General features: G+C 44.1%; 2 protein-coding genes across 7 annotated transcripts in view; one reads left to right on the plus strand and one right to left on the minus strand.

Moving 5' to 3' along the window:
• Positions 1-9: 9 nt before the first annotated feature.
• On the minus strand, positions 10-7,348 carry RPAIN (RPA interacting protein). Of its 5 annotated transcripts, none has more exons than XM_027130801.1 (7): positions 6,804-7,348; positions 5,052-5,222; positions 3,968-4,028; positions 1,860-1,971; positions 1,647-1,710; positions 449-613; positions 10-157 (listed from the first exon to the last, which is right to left on the minus strand). In XM_027130801.1, the coding sequence occupies exons 1-7, from the start codon at positions 7,296-7,298 to the stop codon at positions 128-130; spliced, it is 1,098 nt and encodes a 365-aa protein (XP_026986602.1). In that variant the 5' UTR covers positions 7,299-7,348; the 3' UTR covers positions 10-127. The 5 variants fall into 5 exon arrangements, 4 of the variants coding, with proteins under 4 accessions (XP_026986602.1, XP_026986603.1, XP_026986604.1 ...); XM_027130802.1 differs by having other exon boundaries at positions 473-613; positions 6,804-7,347; XM_027130803.1 differs by lacking the exons at positions 10-157; positions 1,647-1,710 and having other exon boundaries at positions 479-613; positions 6,804-7,347.
• The window catches only part of NUP88 (nucleoporin 88), a 30,359-nt gene continuing 21,717 nt past the window's right edge, over positions 7,203-15,844 (plus strand). The window contains exons 1-5 of one of the 2 annotated variants that reach the window (XM_027130796.1): positions 7,208-7,330; positions 7,597-8,015; positions 10,586-10,755; positions 11,517-11,642; positions 14,488-14,574. In XM_027130796.1, coding sequence (XP_026986597.1) covers positions 7,719-8,015; positions 10,586-10,755; positions 11,517-11,642; positions 14,488-14,574 — 680 coding nt within the window. In that variant the 5' untranslated portion in view covers positions 7,208-7,330; positions 7,597-7,718. Of the gene's footprint in view, positions 7,331-7,596; positions 8,016-10,585; positions 10,756-11,516; positions 11,643-14,487; positions 14,575-15,844 lie in introns of both variants that reach the window. The other variant, XM_027130797.1, reaches the window with a different exon arrangement.

Below are 15,844 nucleotides of genomic sequence, written 5' to 3' on the forward strand. Positions count from 1 at the left end.
AAGCAGAGAAAACTTTGAAACGTTTTAATACAAAATAAGTTATAAATGAAAGATTTGTATTTACAAGGCCCCTTCTCAAGACAGAACTTGTTTCCAACGCAGTAGATCGTGTGCATCAGGGTTGGCTCTAGAGGATCACAGCCCAAGTATCACAAGCCTGAATTTAAATAGAAAAAAGTTAGCTTAAATTATATTCCAGTTACAAAAGCAATCTCAATATGTGGTTAAAAGTTGCAACCAGTGATGACATTTATGCTGTTCCTTCCACGAGCTGGGCTGCCTCTGTCCCTCCCCTTTCGGGGAATGACTGGCCTTTTTAACTGAAGTGACTTCACTTTTCTATGCAAGTAAAGTTCCTCAGAGAATAAACTGCATTTTTAAACATTTACCTCTTTGTAAGCTATTTCTACCAGGGTGGGAATAAAACCAACCACCGACCCGCTTTTACCACTGGGTCCTGTGGGAGGCGTACCAGACAGCTCATGAGAAGACTGGGCTTTTCCTCTGTTCCTTCAGTGACGGAAAATGTCGGCGTGTGGGGACAACATGCACTGTGCTCATTCACGCTGTCTTCTAAACAGGCGCGAAACTTTTGCTCTGTCACCCCTGGAGACTGAAAAACAGAAAAGTTAAACTACAAGCTAACCTCAGTCGTCTCATAGTCAACAGGCTGAAAATCCCGATTCCTCACACCATCCTGTAACTGGCTTGCTGTGATGGCCTGATTCCTCGGACCTTTAGAAACGCTCACGATCATGCTGAGAGGATCTCTTAAATAACGTCCATCTGACCGCCTCTCCAGATGGACCAGCGCTCTCCACTCCTGCCCTGAACACTGATGCTCACCGCACCAGGAACGTCCAGGGCTGGGAGGCTTCCCAGCCTCCCTGTGTTTCTGCTTCTACCAGCCAAGTGTATCCTTACCAAGAGCCAGTGCTGCTTGGTCCTACCTCTGTGCTAACTGAACTTGCTATTGTAACTGACTGACTTAATTATCTACTATGTAAACCAATGAAATAAGAGAATGAAACAAAGTTATGTTTTTGTGATAAGTGGAATATTGAAGGAACAGTAAAAAAGATGAGTCCCTAAAAAAAAAGTTGTTGAATTAGGTAAAAGATGGGGAGGAAAAATCCTGAAGTGCACTCAGCTTCTTGATGCACTTACAGAAACAAAACAGGAAATGCTAGACTATGCGCTTTAAGAGCAGTTTATAAAAAACAAAAAAAAACCTCAGCTCTCCAATCAGCAGAGCCTCGCTCAAGGACTGGCAAATAAGTGTAAGTTTAAAACTTCCTGTAAAATGTTTCATTTGTATAACTTACCACTTCAACGAACTGGCAGACTTTTAGCCACATCATGTCAGATAAGAGGGCTCCTATATTTTAAGACCACTGACACTTAAAATTCTGAATACAGCTGTGTCTTCATATATGGAAAATTTTTATGTAAATCAGATACAAGTGTTTCCAGTTCTAAACTGGGCTTTCTATAAAGCTCTTAAGCAGCGGTACATTAATAAGTACCTCACAGATATGCTGTCTGTATTCTCACCATGGATGACTGCAAGCTATCAGTGTGAACTGAACATGAAGTTGGGAAGAGGTGTGTGCAGAGGTGACACGATCTGTGTGAGGAACACTCACATGAGATGGGATGTACAGGCCACACTGACACATGACCACACCGCTTGCTATTCTCAGATTGTACCTGGAAGCAGAATTGGGATCCCAGAGCATTATGGCCAGCAGACCTGGATCCCCCAACCTTCCCAGATAATAGATTTGGGGGGAAATTCCACTCACCTTGGAGTGTGGGGTGGGAACAAATAATGCTGAAAAGGTTGTGAAAACTCTTACTTTGCACACACAGGACAGATGAGGGAGTTTGCTTCCCACTCAGCCAGCATGACGCTGAAACACTTTTCATCAAACTGCAAGCTCTTCTCGTACTCACTGATGATGGACTGTTCTGCAAGGCAAAGGACAGCTGGCGTGTTTCACCGCACGTCACCTGGGTCGCCCTGTCCTGAGTGCTAAGCTTCACTTTCAAAGGCACCATCCACACAAGAGAAAAATGCGGGCAAAATCACACTACCAATCACTAGATATTTACTGCTCAGGCTTCATCTTGTTGGATCTTTCCCCTCCTGTCTGTCCTCTCCTTGTGAAGTGATGAGGCTAAGAGACAAAGAGACAACTTTCACACCCATCTCCAGAGGCCACAGTGGCAGAGATGAAGAGTGGCAGGGTCCCAGGGGCGGCTGGAGAACGCGGACGCTGACGGCTTCGGACGCCAGGCCCACCTGGCTGAGTCTAAGGTGAGATGTTCGCCAGTGTCCACAGACTCAGGCTCTGTGTTGTTCAGAACGTGTGTAGCAAACATGCAACAAGCCCTAGTACTTAGTAGGCCTGGGGTACAAAGATGAAGAAGGCTGGTCCCTGCTCTTGATGAGCTCACCATCTAGGCTTCGGAGCAGGGGTCAGCAAACCACAGCCCACAGGCCATTCCAGCCCACCTAACGTTTTTAATTTTTAAAACAATTTTGGCCATGTCACAGAGCATGCAGGATCTTAGTTTCCCGACCAGGGATTGAACCCGTGCCCCTGCAGTGGAAGCGTGGCGTCTTAACCACTGGACCGCCAGGGAAGTCCCCCACCTTCCATTTTTTAAGTAAAGTTGTAATGGAACAGCCACGCTCATTTGGTTTATGTGTGGGCTATAGCTGTTTTCACACTACAACAGCAGAACCAAGTAGCTGCAATAGCCTGAATGTTTACTATCTGGCCCCTCACAGAAAGTTTGCCAACCTCTATTCTAGAGGGTTCCTTAGGACTGAGTATGGCAGAACACAGCAAATTCTTATCAGTGCAGGTTTTTAAATTAAATATACCCCAAGAGAAATATTTAGTGAGTCCTGTGTTTCACCACTAAGATAGGTTTTGCAGGCGAGGGTAAAGAGAAAATCAATCAAAAAGAAAAAAATTAAAATCAAGGAATATACAGTCTAACTGGAGTCAACACACCAATCATAATAACTAACGTTTGCATAGCACTATGTGTCAAATGCTGTTTTAAGTTCTTTATATATATTAACTTCTTCACTACTACTTCCTTATTTTAAAGATGAAGAAACAGGCACAGGGAGATTAAGTGCTTTGCCCGGCGCCACACAAGTTAAAGTGGTAAAGCTGAGAAGTGAATCTTAGCAGTCTAGGCCAAGAGTTCATGCTCTTGCGTCCTCAAGATAATAGCTATTGTGTATTGAAAACTTCCTATATGCCAGGCACTGCTCGAAGTCTACACATATTATTTAAGCCTACAAATAGTTTTGTAGTTTTACAGAGTCAAGTCTGTTATCTCTAACAGATGATTAAAAACTAAGCCTAATCAAGATAGGGCTATGTGAGATAAATGACTTAATTATACAAGGTGCTAACTTATGCACTCTGTGGTGCTATGATTCCGCAGGAAGGGGACGCTCACAAGACCCTGGGGAGTCAGTAAAGAAAAGATACAAGAGAAGGCACTTAAATTAGGTAGCGCGAGAGATCTGATCGTGCACTATCCTGTAAGGTGACAGGATTACTACTAATCTATTAACAGAGAGGTACTGTCGCATAGAATAGACACGGGAACTGGATTCACAACACTGACTTTACTTCCCAACTCCACCACCAGCTGTGCAACCTGTGTTAGACACCACTCTCTTCTGTCTCACGCTACCTGGTAGGGGCATCATAAGGAGAGAACCATAGCATGGAAGGAGAGGTCTGAGCACAAGGCCTGGAAACAATGACTATTATTATTGGGAAGACAGACAGCCAAGACCTTAGAGGAAAAACAGAGACTTCTAGACACTCGACTGAAGATGGAAATAATGAGTTAAAAACATTCTGTTCAGAAAAAAGCATCAGCATTAGAGCAGCTAGAGATATAGGCAGGAAGAACTATTCTTAGACTTCACCTTGATCAATCAGCTCCTGTTGGATTTCCTCCAGCACGGCCAGGTCCAGCGGCTCCTCCAACTGCAAGAGAAAGTAGGGTCAGCAGAGGTTTGAAGTTATGATCAGCTGGCAAGACCCACAATGATTCACACTTGGAGGCTGGCTTGAAGAACACAGATTTAACTGAGGAAATCAACCCAGTCCTTCTGTAGAATGTGCCGACAATGCGGTAATGTGGCCATGCTGAGAAGGGCACCAACAGATGATGAAACCAGCCAGTGACAAAATAATGGTACCACATCTGGGGGAGACAGTATAGGGTAGCAGCTAAGTATATGGCTCTGCTAAAGCTCTGTGACCATTAGAAACTTCCTAACCTCTGTCAACCTCATTTCAGGCCTCTGTAAAGTGGGAATAAAACCCACCTGAGAGGGTTATTGTGCGCACTCATTGTGATTATGTAACTCAGACATTTGGCACAATGTAGGACACGTAGAAGGCACCAAATAACGCCCCTTTATTACAGAGAGCCTTGATGTTCTCAGAGCAGTTTCCCACATGTTTCTTATACTGTCCTCACAATACCGACAACATTATCTTCTTCATCTTACAAATGGGAAAACCGAAGCTCAAAGAGGCAGAGTTAAGAGTCAACAGCAAAACCAGGATCAGAATTCCAGAACTACTGACTTCCAATACAGTGCGCTTCCTGATACATGGTAAATGGTCTCCTATCCACACCCAGTTCCTAACCCTGCCTGAGATTAGAACAAGAAAGTTCCTGGAGACCTTTTTAAAAAGGGAGATTCCTGGCTCAGGCCTACTGAATCAAAAGCTCCAGGGGGGCAGCCAATGAGTGAAATTTCTTTCTTTTCAGTTTCAGAAGTGATTATGATGCAATGATGCAGCAGGTCGACAACCTGGTATTTATGAACCATTAATTAATCTAGAAGAGTCTAACGTTAAAGGTAGAAGAACCTGGGTGAAAGGCCGTTAGAATCCTGATTGGGGGCTGGAGGGTGGATGGGTTTAGAGGACTTGGGGAAATAGGCAGAGAGAGGACACTGGCATCCTTGGTGCTAAAAACACATATCCCAGCCTGACCTGAGCCAAGGCCTCTGGCCGGCTCTCCGCCGACTGCAAAGCATTCCACTCTTCTTCCATCACCTCCTGCACTAGAAAGGTGTTCTGAGCTCCTCCTGACATATTGCCTCCAGCCTGGCGATATTTGTTTAGGAGCCTGTCCCGGCTGTTTCTCATTCTCTCCAGGCATCCCTTGGAAGAAGGAGAAAGAGGTGAGGGGGCAGAAAAGGCAATTCCATCAAAAACAAACAAACAAAAAACACCTCTTAGATTAGTTGTTAAAACATTAAAGGAATTTTATAGACACAAAATTTCAACTCTAATCCCAACTATTGTCATTTTGGCACCTTCCTCTCCAGCCCTTATCCACGTGTAGATGGGTGAAATTACAATGCTTGGGTCACGTATTTCCAGATTGACATATTTCATAGTCTATCTTTAATGCTAGCTTGCTTAATGGTTGGGTGATAATAGCGCAGCATCCACTGTGCTAACAGGACACTTAGGTTGCTTCCTAATTCTTTTTTTTGTGTTTTGTTTTTAAATAAATTTATTTATTTAATTTATTTATTTTTGGCTGCATTGGGTCTTCATTGTTGCACACTGGCTTTCTCTAGTTGTGGTGAGCGGGGGCTACTCTTCGTTGCGGTGCATGGGCTTCCCATTGTGGTGGCTTCTCTTGTTGCAGAGCATGGGCTCTAGGCACATGGGCTTCAGTAGTTGTGGCACGTGTGCTCAGTAGTTGTGGTCCACGGGCTTAGCTGCTCTGTGGCATGTGGGATCTTCCAGGACCAGGGCTTGAACCCATGTCCCCTGCAGTGGCAGGCGGATTCTTAACCACTGCGCCACCAGGAAGTCCCACTTCCTAATTCTTGCTACTCTCGATATGATGCTGGTAGCCGCCATCCTGTACGATGTTTCTCAACTTCAGGCAATCTTGTCCCCTAGGGGACATGTGGCAATGACTGGAGACATTTTTGGTTGTCACAGCTCTAGCTGTAGGATTATTGACATCTAGTAAGTAGAGGCCAGGGAGGCTGCTAAACATTCTACAATCCTAGAACAGCACCCCACAACAAAGAACTATCGTCTTCAAAATGTCAAGAACCAGGATTGAGAAATCGTGCTGTCGACAGTCATTTCTAGCATCAGATTATTTTCCTGGGATATATCCACTACTTCAGAGATTACTGGAAAGACAGGCTATAGTACTTACAGGAACCAGACTGAGCTCAGGATAGGTCAGAACTGACCGTAGGCTACAACCCTGCTAAGACTTAGTGACGGAGGCTCAGAAGAAATAGTTTGGAATAGGAAGAGAAATAATTTCCGGGATTAGAAATAATGTCTAATTATTCTATTCCTCTGTGGAATAGACATAACGTCTCTCTCGCTTGCGGTGAGTGTACAAGGTGCCTCTCTGGTGTCCACCAACCCGACATCAGCGGGTGATGGTGGTGCCACCGTAGAGATGTAGCGGTGCGGTCGCGATCACACGTCACACGGAAAGCAAACCCGAGTCCAAAAGGAAGGCTTCCTGGGCCCGGCCCGGCCCGGGCAATGCCACACCCAGAGGAACAGAAACTCCAGGAAGTGGCCGGGCGGTGCCCGAGGCCCGGACCTACAGGCGAGAGGCTCGGGTTCCAGGTCCACTTCCACGGACACCTGCTTCACCCGGCGGGGCTGAGAGAAAAGCACGGAGGAGAGCGGTTGCCGGGACGGACTAGGGGAGTGACGACAGCCCGGCCAAGGCTTTCCAAACCCCACACTCACCTGCCTGAAAGCCTCTTTCCAAGGCGGCGAGCCCACCAGTTTATACAGCGAGCGATGCCGAGACCCTGAGCCCTCTGCCATCTCCTTTTCGCGTGAGTCGGCGCCAGAAGGCCCCGCCGCCGGGGCGCGTGCAGAATCCTGGGAGTTGCAGTTCCTGGGTGCTGGTCGCACCAGATCGTAGGGAATTCTGGGAAGCGTTGTCCTTCCGGCCGGCCCCACTCGGAGACAGGCTTGGGCAATCCCAGAATGGGTGACTAAAGAAGTGACATTTATAGGCTTCCCTGGTGGCGCAGTGGTTGAGAGTCCGCCTGCCGATGCAGGGGACACGGGTTCGTGCCCCGGTCTGGGAGGATCCCACATGCCGCGGAGCGGCTGGGCGCGTGAGCCATGGCCGCTGAGCCTGCGCGTCCGGAGCCTGTGCTCCACAACAGGAGAGGCCACAACAGTGAGAGGCCCGCGCACCGCAAAAAACAAACAAACAAAAAGAAGTGACATTTGTGAGGTCTGCCCAACCTGGATTGAGGGAGGTAAGTCTTGAGGGAAGGTTTTAGATGTTTAGGTTTATCCAGGTGGAGGTGTCCAATAAGCAATTTGATACACAGGTCTCAGGCGCTTTACCCCCAGCTACTAGACTTCCCGCAACCCCAAAGCTTTCTCTAAGCAGGCACTGGCATGTTGAACTTCTCGTCCCGCCCCCTTTGGCTTCAGAATAGGCTTGACTGGTGATTGGCTTTGCTTTGGCAATGACGCTACCTGATGGGCTGGCCTCACCTTCGCCCCGCCCCTCCCCTAGCCCTGCTCGGGCTTCCGGGCTCCCTGCTCGATGACTGGCCGAAGCAGTGGACGGCTGGAAGCGAATTGGCTGCCCTCAGCGGCGGGCTGAGCAACTGGGCTGACGAGAGCTGTTGGGCCAAGATGGCGGCCGCCGAAGGAGCCGCGGGAGACGGTGAGCTGTGGCAGGCCTGGCTCCCTGACCATGCCGTGTTCTTGCGGCTCCGGGAAGGACGGAAAAACCAGAGCCCAGCCGCAGCCGAGAAGCCGGCTTCTTTGCCTTCGCCGCCGCCCCTGCCGCCGCACTTGCTGACGAGAAACCTGGTCTTGGGCCTCGGCGGAGAGCTCTTCTTATGGGACGGAGAAGGCAGCTCCTTCTTAGTCGTGCGCCTTCGGGACCCCAGCGGCGCCGGTGAGGAGTCCTCCCTCTCCCAGTACCAGGTACGGCCAGGCTGATCTGGAAAATGACCCTCAGCTGGGATCTGAAGGAGCCTTTACGTCCCCTTCCCATCCTGGCTGGTTTTCGTCTGCTGGGAGGGGCGCTATGCGAGGGTGAGCAGACGTCCTTTTGGGGGGCGTCCAGCTGCGACTGGAAAAGTCATTTTCATTCGCTGTAGCGTGGCCGCAGAACCTTTTGAACTCTCCCTACTTATATTTCACTCCTTCCACGTATGTTCGTTGACTCTGACACTGCGCCGGATACTGTTATAGGAACGCCTGCGCTCCAGATGCTTAAATTCGCGGGGTCTGGGAGGAAGGGAGAGACCGTGGAGTAACAGTAAAACATCTGTGGCGCAGGTGCTCTGAAGAAAAACAAAGCAGGGGTAAGAGGCTTAAGAGTGTGGGTGCACTCGCTCTTTTTAGGAGGTTGGTCCCGAGAATCCGACGTCATGACGTCACGCTCATAAAATAATAGGGACAGTCCTAACTTTCTCTTGGGGTTGTTGAGAGCATTACGTCGGGTCGTTGATTTGAAAGCAACGAGCTTCTTGCCTGACATGGAGGAGGAATCCCCTGCTAGCTCTTTCAAAAAATTGGGCCATCTCCAGAACTGAAAGGGATTTTTGCTGGCTTCTTGAGAAGCCAACAGCATGTGAAAGTAGGTGTGATCAGAAAGTACTACGGACTTCTTGTGATTAAACATTGCTTTATGGAAGCGTTTATTTGTAATAAGCCGATTCGCGTCTTTTAAAGATTACAAAATAAGAAAACTTGGCCCCCATTCTAACATATGGCATACATATGTCGTGTGCCATTGTTTGATTCTTGCTGATGAGAAATGATTTGAATAAGGTGCTGGCATTGTTTCTGCAGTTTTGAAAACAGGTCACAAGCCCACAAACTACTGACTGTAAAATTTTAGCTTCTAAGAGTAAGTGTTAGATGCTCGGCACACAGTATTAACACTAGCACCCTATATTGCTATGCAGAATTTAGCACAGTCATGATTAAATTATTTATACTTGTTAATTTATTGTCTGACTTCTTTTCTGGAGTGCAAGCACCAAGGCAGGGGCTGTGTCCGCCTTACTTAGTTTTGTATCCCCAGTACTTCAGTGTGCTTGGAACATATAAACCCTCAGTACATATTGATAACTGTCTGAATGACCTTCAGTCCTCCAAATGTCAAAAACTCAGAGATAGACAAGGAAGCAGTTTAGCATGAATTGCAACTTTCAGTGAAATGAAAACATGAATAGTAACCTTAAAAACCAAACCAAATCAAACAAAAAAAGCCCATGTAAATTATGTGATTATCACAGGTGACCTAGGTAATTAGATTAGATTGTATGCATAACAGGAGAAAGGTGGTCTGATTTGAGGTAGATCATTAGAATCAAATAGGAAGAAGATGGGAAAAGAAGGGAAGAACCACTGACGAGAAAAAAACAGTTTGATTAGAATCAGCAAAGGGCAGCTGAGAACAAAAACAAAGAAACTTCAGATTTACATCAGGAACAATTGAAATCACATTATATTCAACAGTCTTGTCTAAAAAGATTTTGATTTAGGGTGATTCTCTATACATAAGGATAAGCAATACATTGGTAATCTCATGGTTTATTACTGAAAATAGAAAGAAAAGAAAATGGGAATTTGAGATGCTCATGAGAGAAGAAATAGAAGTACTTTTTTTTTTTTTGAGGGCATATGAGACAAACAGCTTAACAGAATCCCCTGAAAATATCACTGTTCAATGTCAAATCTGCTTCGGTAAAGCAGTATTTTAGTTGCAGAAGCTCTTGAAGCCATTCTCTATCTTATTGTACTATTTATAACAGTAATTATCATTTACTAGTACTTATGAGTTCTTCATTTGTCTGGTCATTAAAACATATATTGAGAGTTAGTTAGCAACATGCCATAAACTATGCCAAAGATACAGAGAGGAAAGACACAGAGCTCAAGTAATTCACAGTTGTGTGGGATGAGCAGGTAAAAGGATAATTAGAATGCAGGGTGATAAGTACTATTATAGAATTATCTAGGGTGTGCTCTAGGAGTACAGAAAAGATGCCTTAGTTCCTAGCCAGAAGGTCAGGGATATCTTCTTGGGAGGAAAGTGCATAGGAACTGAGTCTCCAAGAATGTTTTAGCCAGCTAAAAAAGAAAAATGAGGGCATTGCAGGAAGAATAGTTGTACAGAGACACAGAGACATAACAAAGTATGATGATTTCCCAGAAATACAAGTTAATCTGATTGGAGTATAAAGTACAGGTGGGGAATGGTGGAGATTTGACGCTGAAGTGGTAGTCTGGAGTTTGATTGTAAAAAGGGAATTATATGTAGTATTTGTCAAAGTAGGAAAACCTGGTGCATTTTATATAATATTCCAATCTAAGTAGTTAAAAAATATTTCATCAGGTAATGGCTGAGGTGCTAGTACTTACCCAGAATGTTTCATTAAACTACAGTTATAGAAAACTAAAGTGGTGCTGTGCTTTCAAGTAACTGCCGTATATATTTGCATTAAAATTAACTATTTTGACTAGTTTGCTTTAATTTTCAGAGATTGCTTTGCATAAATCCACCCCTGTTTGAAATCTATCAAGTCTTGTTAAGTCCAGCACAACATCATGTAGCACTTATAGGAATAAAAGGACTCATGATATTAGAATTACCTAAGAGGTGGGGGAAGAATTCTGAATTTGAAGGTGGAAAATCAACAGTGAATTGTAGGTAAGTTGTATTTCCATTTAGTGTTTATCTGTATAATTTTGTAATACATGCAAAAAATTGCTTAAGACCAGTGGTTCTTAAGGTATGTTTACTCTGCTACTATTGAAACATCATACTCCAGATGGTCTGCACACTGGCTTCTTGTGATAATAGTGTTTACAGTATATGTGGGGTTGTACTTTTATTCTGCCTAAATTATCACATTGCTGTCTCATTGGAAGTCAGGCTGTTTTTTCAAGTAGGTTGAAATAAGATGTTTTAAAAGCAGTTATTAACTGTGAGCCAGACAGTTTTCTCATAAGTGTAACTAAGTTTTATTGTTGTATTTTTTTCTTTTCCAATTAATCCTGAAAAATGAGAGTCTGAAAGATCTGAAAAGAATATAAGGTAGAAACGCATCTTTAGCTCCACAACTCATAGGTTGGGCCTCCTTAAAAATGTTTCCTTTTTAAATCTGTTTCCTCATTTCCACAATAGGAGTGATAATAGCTGCCCTTGTAGTTTCCTTACAAAGTTACTAAAAGGATCAAGTAAGATACTGTATGTAAAATCACTTGTAAAGTACAGTATAATATACTCTACAGTTTAGAAAATATTTTAATTTTGATTCTTTGATGTTGGTTGGTAGATGCTTTAAATGCTGTCTCAGCAAGATTTATAAGAAAGGAATTTGAAGGAAAGAAGAGCAAAGAGTGTTAAGATAGGTTTTCCTTTAGAAGCTTTTTCATCCAGGTTTTGGGAAATTGCTGTCTTTATTTTAGCACCACTCCCGTTGCTGAGAGATTTTTCACCAGTTCTACCTCTCTGACTCTAAAGCATGCTGCCTGGTATCCGAGTGAGATGCTGGACCCCCACATAGTGCTGTTAACATCAGACAATGTAATAAGGTACATTTTTTTCTTACAGCTTTGTGAGTGGGAAGATTCTCTTTCTGGTTGCCAGTTAATAGCTCAGAGTACCACTAAATGGGTCAGTAGATGTTGGAAAGCTTTATCTGATGGCTGTCGTTACCCATTCTCAATCGTGTAAGAATCGTCCAGCTGCCCTAACTTACGTGCCTTAATTACTGTTATTCCCTCTCAACTGGTCCTACCTCCAGTCTCTACTTTCCCAATCTGACCTATTAAGATAATCTCCCTAAAGCTGTTTTCACTGTGTCACTCTTTTGGAGGTAATGTAGCATAGGGGAAAGATAATTTAATTGGGAATTGAGAGATTTGAGTTCTTGTCCCAGTGCCACTTCTGTCTTTGGGATGTTAAAAACTTGGGCACCTCAGTTTCCAGTTTGTCAAATGAGCAGGTTTCATCTGATCATTTACTAAAGCCCCTTCCAGGTTTTGCATTGTATGATTAAATGCCCTAATCCTACAGAGATCTCTATTATCAGTTAACTTTCTGGATCTGCCTTATGTAAAAAGTTTGTTGGGGAGACTGACTGATGTACAGATACCTGCAGTTTTATTTTTTCTAATCACTGCTTTGACTGTGCTCTACCAAATCTTCTTTTACTGCTGAATGGTTGATCCTTTAAGGGCTTCTTACACAGATCTCGTAGATTTCTGGTTACTTTTAGTTATTAAAACTTAGTCTGTTCAGTTTAAAACTCTGATCTCAAATCCACTTCAAAACTATATCCTGGTCCTATCACAGGTCAGACCTTGAGGGATCTGAAATGAGTGGAGAGGGCATGATCTGCTCTTTGACTCTTCTTTCTACCCAAGCACCTTGAGGTAGGGGGTGAAGTGTAAGGCGGAGAGCTGTTCCTCCTTCCTCTGGGTCTGACTCCTCAATGGTGGGGTAAAGAGAGTGTGCTAGCTGAGGCATACATCTTACCTAACTGGTTGTCCATCAGTGGAGGGCAGGGGGCATATCCCTCCTGGTTTAATCTAGTTCCCTCAGCTGCTAGTGGCCTCCATTGATGTGATCGTCTCTGCATAGATGGGTGTGTGGTTTTTTCAGGGGCAGTGTTTGGCCTTCAGCTCCCTCCATCACTCAGGAGCTCTGTTTCCCATTGGCTCTACCAACTGTCCATGCCCTGAACCCTCTGATGGAATATCCCTAAACTTGGTATCTCCTGCCTTCTCGACCTAACCGTTGTGGTTTTTCGTATGGAGCCATGGTAACTGCCAAGGTCTTCTTCCCTGCCCTCCAAGGGCTACAGAACTGGGCATACTACACTATAGTCCTTTCTTATGTTGTCCCAGCCTACCTCCTTCAGAAATTTCCATACTTGGAGTAGATACCATAGAGTGTTCTCATGCCCCCAACCCTAGGATATGACATGTCAGAATCACCCAAGAATTCCCTTGCCTTGGTGGCCTGTAGTTTTTGACAACACATCTGGCATTCAGCTAGAAAATGAGATACCCGTTTCCCCTTATTACAGGTACCCCTAAATCTGGCTGGTTCTTTTAGGGCCTTTCCTACCCACCCATTTGGTTCTGCAGTTGGGGGTAAAGAAAGAAGGAGGACCCTCACATTCCAGACATCGTACCATACTCTTAAGGACTCTTGACACCTTCTGTCTTTTGTAAGCTGGAAAAGGAGATTGTGAGGAGATAGTGTAGGTCTAGGTCTTCCTCACATTAAGCCCTAAAGGAGGTATCTGGCCTCAGTTATTAAAGATTCCTTTTAAAATATTGGGTATTTAACACTTCTCTTTTCCTAAGCTTTGACCCTATTGACAGTTTCAGGGCAACAAGAAATTCCCACTCAGTGCCCTGTTGCATTTACTTTTCCTTTCACTGTTCTGCATTACAATTTATAGGACTTATTTGTATTTTGAAGTCAGTAATGCTTGTAGGCAGCTAGGAAGACCACAATGAATGGTGTGTTCAATTGGATCGAATGTTCATTAAAAACATTTATTAAATGACATTCTATTGATAATGGAACAAACTAAGTTTAAAAATTCTTTGTGGGATCAGACAAAATAAGTGATTAACTTGATAAAGACTTTAAGAGGGATTTGGATTTCTAATAATGATATTACTGGCCTTTAAAATTTTTTTTCTCCTTTTAACAATAGCCATATATGCTGTGAAAAATTTTTATTATTATTATTATTATTTTAGCCACGCTGTGTGGCTTGCGGGATCTTAGTTCCCCGGCCAGGGATCGAACCTGGGTCCCTGGCAGTGAGAATGCAGAGTGCTAGCCACTGGACCACCAGGGAATTCCCCCCAAATTTATTTTAAATTAAAATGATTTTGGTAAAAAAAATTCTTTTAGTTTTATACTAACCTCTTGAGAAAGGAGGGAAGACATTGTGTCTTTATATAACACAAATATGTACAAATTGCAGGCTAAAAGTCACCCACGGTCATACCAGCTGGCCAGTGAGAAATGGTTTCTTCCCTGATGAGATTGGGTTCCTCATAGGCAGAGACAGATGGGTATAACTGGAGGGAAGCTGGCAAACTTAGAGGCAGTAGTGAGATGATTAGACAAGGTGAATATGGCTAAGGACTGAGGTGTGGTGGTTGGGGAAGGCTGATGAGGCATTTTGCTTAGAGTAGAGAACATTTCTTCATGCCCCAGGGAAACCTTCCTCTTATGTTGTTATGGAACAAATGAAGTAGGCTACTTTGTCAGTAACAGCAAGATCTTTGGCAGATGGTTGTGATAACTGGTAGGAAAATTCTCAGAAACTGACTAGATGGAAAGGAAAGAGGAACTTTGGGAAATGAAAAAGAATTTTAAGTACTGGCTTTCTTCTCTTTTGATTGCTAGGATTTACTCTCTACGTGAGCCCCAGACACCCACTAAGGTCATTGTACTTTCAGAAGCAGAAGAGGAAAGTCTAATACTCAATAAAGGGTAAGTTTTTATTTGTGTCATGAAATTTTTAAAAATTAGTTTATCGGGATTATAAATGCAATTTTAGCAGATTGCAAGATTTTCCAAAGGTGCCTTTAGCATGCTTTCTGGTAATGTGAGAAATAAACAAAAATAGGCGATATGAATATGTAACGAGAAGTTACAAATCTGAATGTCACTATAACTACTAACTTGGTCTTTTTTCAAGAAAGTTCAAAAATGTGAATAGCTGAAATTTATTCCCTGTTGTATCTTGAATAAGAGAATGAATTATAATATTGCAAAGTTACAGCAAAGGTGGAAGGTGAGAGTGTTGGGCTGGAGGCCTGCCAGCTGTTCACTCAGTGTGGATGGGCAGATTGCTGGACCCCCAGCACCTAGTACCCCAGAAGCTGGAGCAGAACGTAGAGAGCCCTTCTGATTCTCCTGTGACCCTGGCTTCTTTTATGTTTTCTTACCCACTACAGGGGCAAGCTCCTGGCTACTTTGACCACTAACAGAATCACCCTTTGAACTTACAAACCCCATTCCTCTGGCCTCTTGATCAGTCTTTCCGGTGATTACCACACATGATCACCCACAGTGTGTGCATGTAGAGAGAAGCCTTTAGTAGCAGTATTTCTGGAAGTTCCATTTAGTTCTTTTCATGTCTCCATGATGGTCATATCTAATAATCTTTATTTTTGTTTTTCTAACCGTTATTCCTTTGAATATTTTATATACAGCTATTCTGTATGTGACAGTTTCAATATCTGAAGCCCTGGGGAGGTGGGGATCTAAATCTGTGTGTTCTTCCTCCTGCCCCATGATCATGGTCGCTTCTTCCTGTGATTGCTGATCTCTCGTTGTGAACTTATGTTTACTTGATCTTAATGTTTTGAAATGTTGAGAGCCTGAGTTGGGGGTGTGTTCCTCCAGAGAGAAATTTCATCTGCTTCTGCTAGGAGTCAGAGGTTGCCACCAGCCTGGAGACCACTTTAATTCTCTTTAATAGTCCCACAACTGAAAGTTTCAGTCAAATGATTTTAATGTCTTATAGCACCAGCTCGTTAACCTCACATCCAGCCATCTCCACAGTGGGGAAATACCTGCCTCTGCGAGTTGATAGGTCCTGTTCTGGTGTCGGCAGTGAGTTTCCATTGCTTTCCAACCTCCTTTGCCAGGCACCCTGTCCAGATGAGAGGCCGTAGAGCAAACGCAGTAGTTAAGAGCTTTGGCTCTGGCGTCAACACCTGGTGGGTTCCAGTCTCAGCTCTGCCGCTTGTCAGCT

The sequence above is a fragment of the Aethalodelphis obliquidens genome, unplaced genomic scaffold (genome assembly GCF_003676395.1).
Source record: "Aethalodelphis obliquidens isolate GAN/ISIS:26980383/991018 unplaced genomic scaffold, ASM367639v1 scaffold38, whole genome shotgun sequence".
In the NCBI taxonomy this organism is placed as follows: domain Eukaryota; kingdom Metazoa; phylum Chordata; class Mammalia; order Artiodactyla; family Delphinidae; genus Aethalodelphis; species Aethalodelphis obliquidens.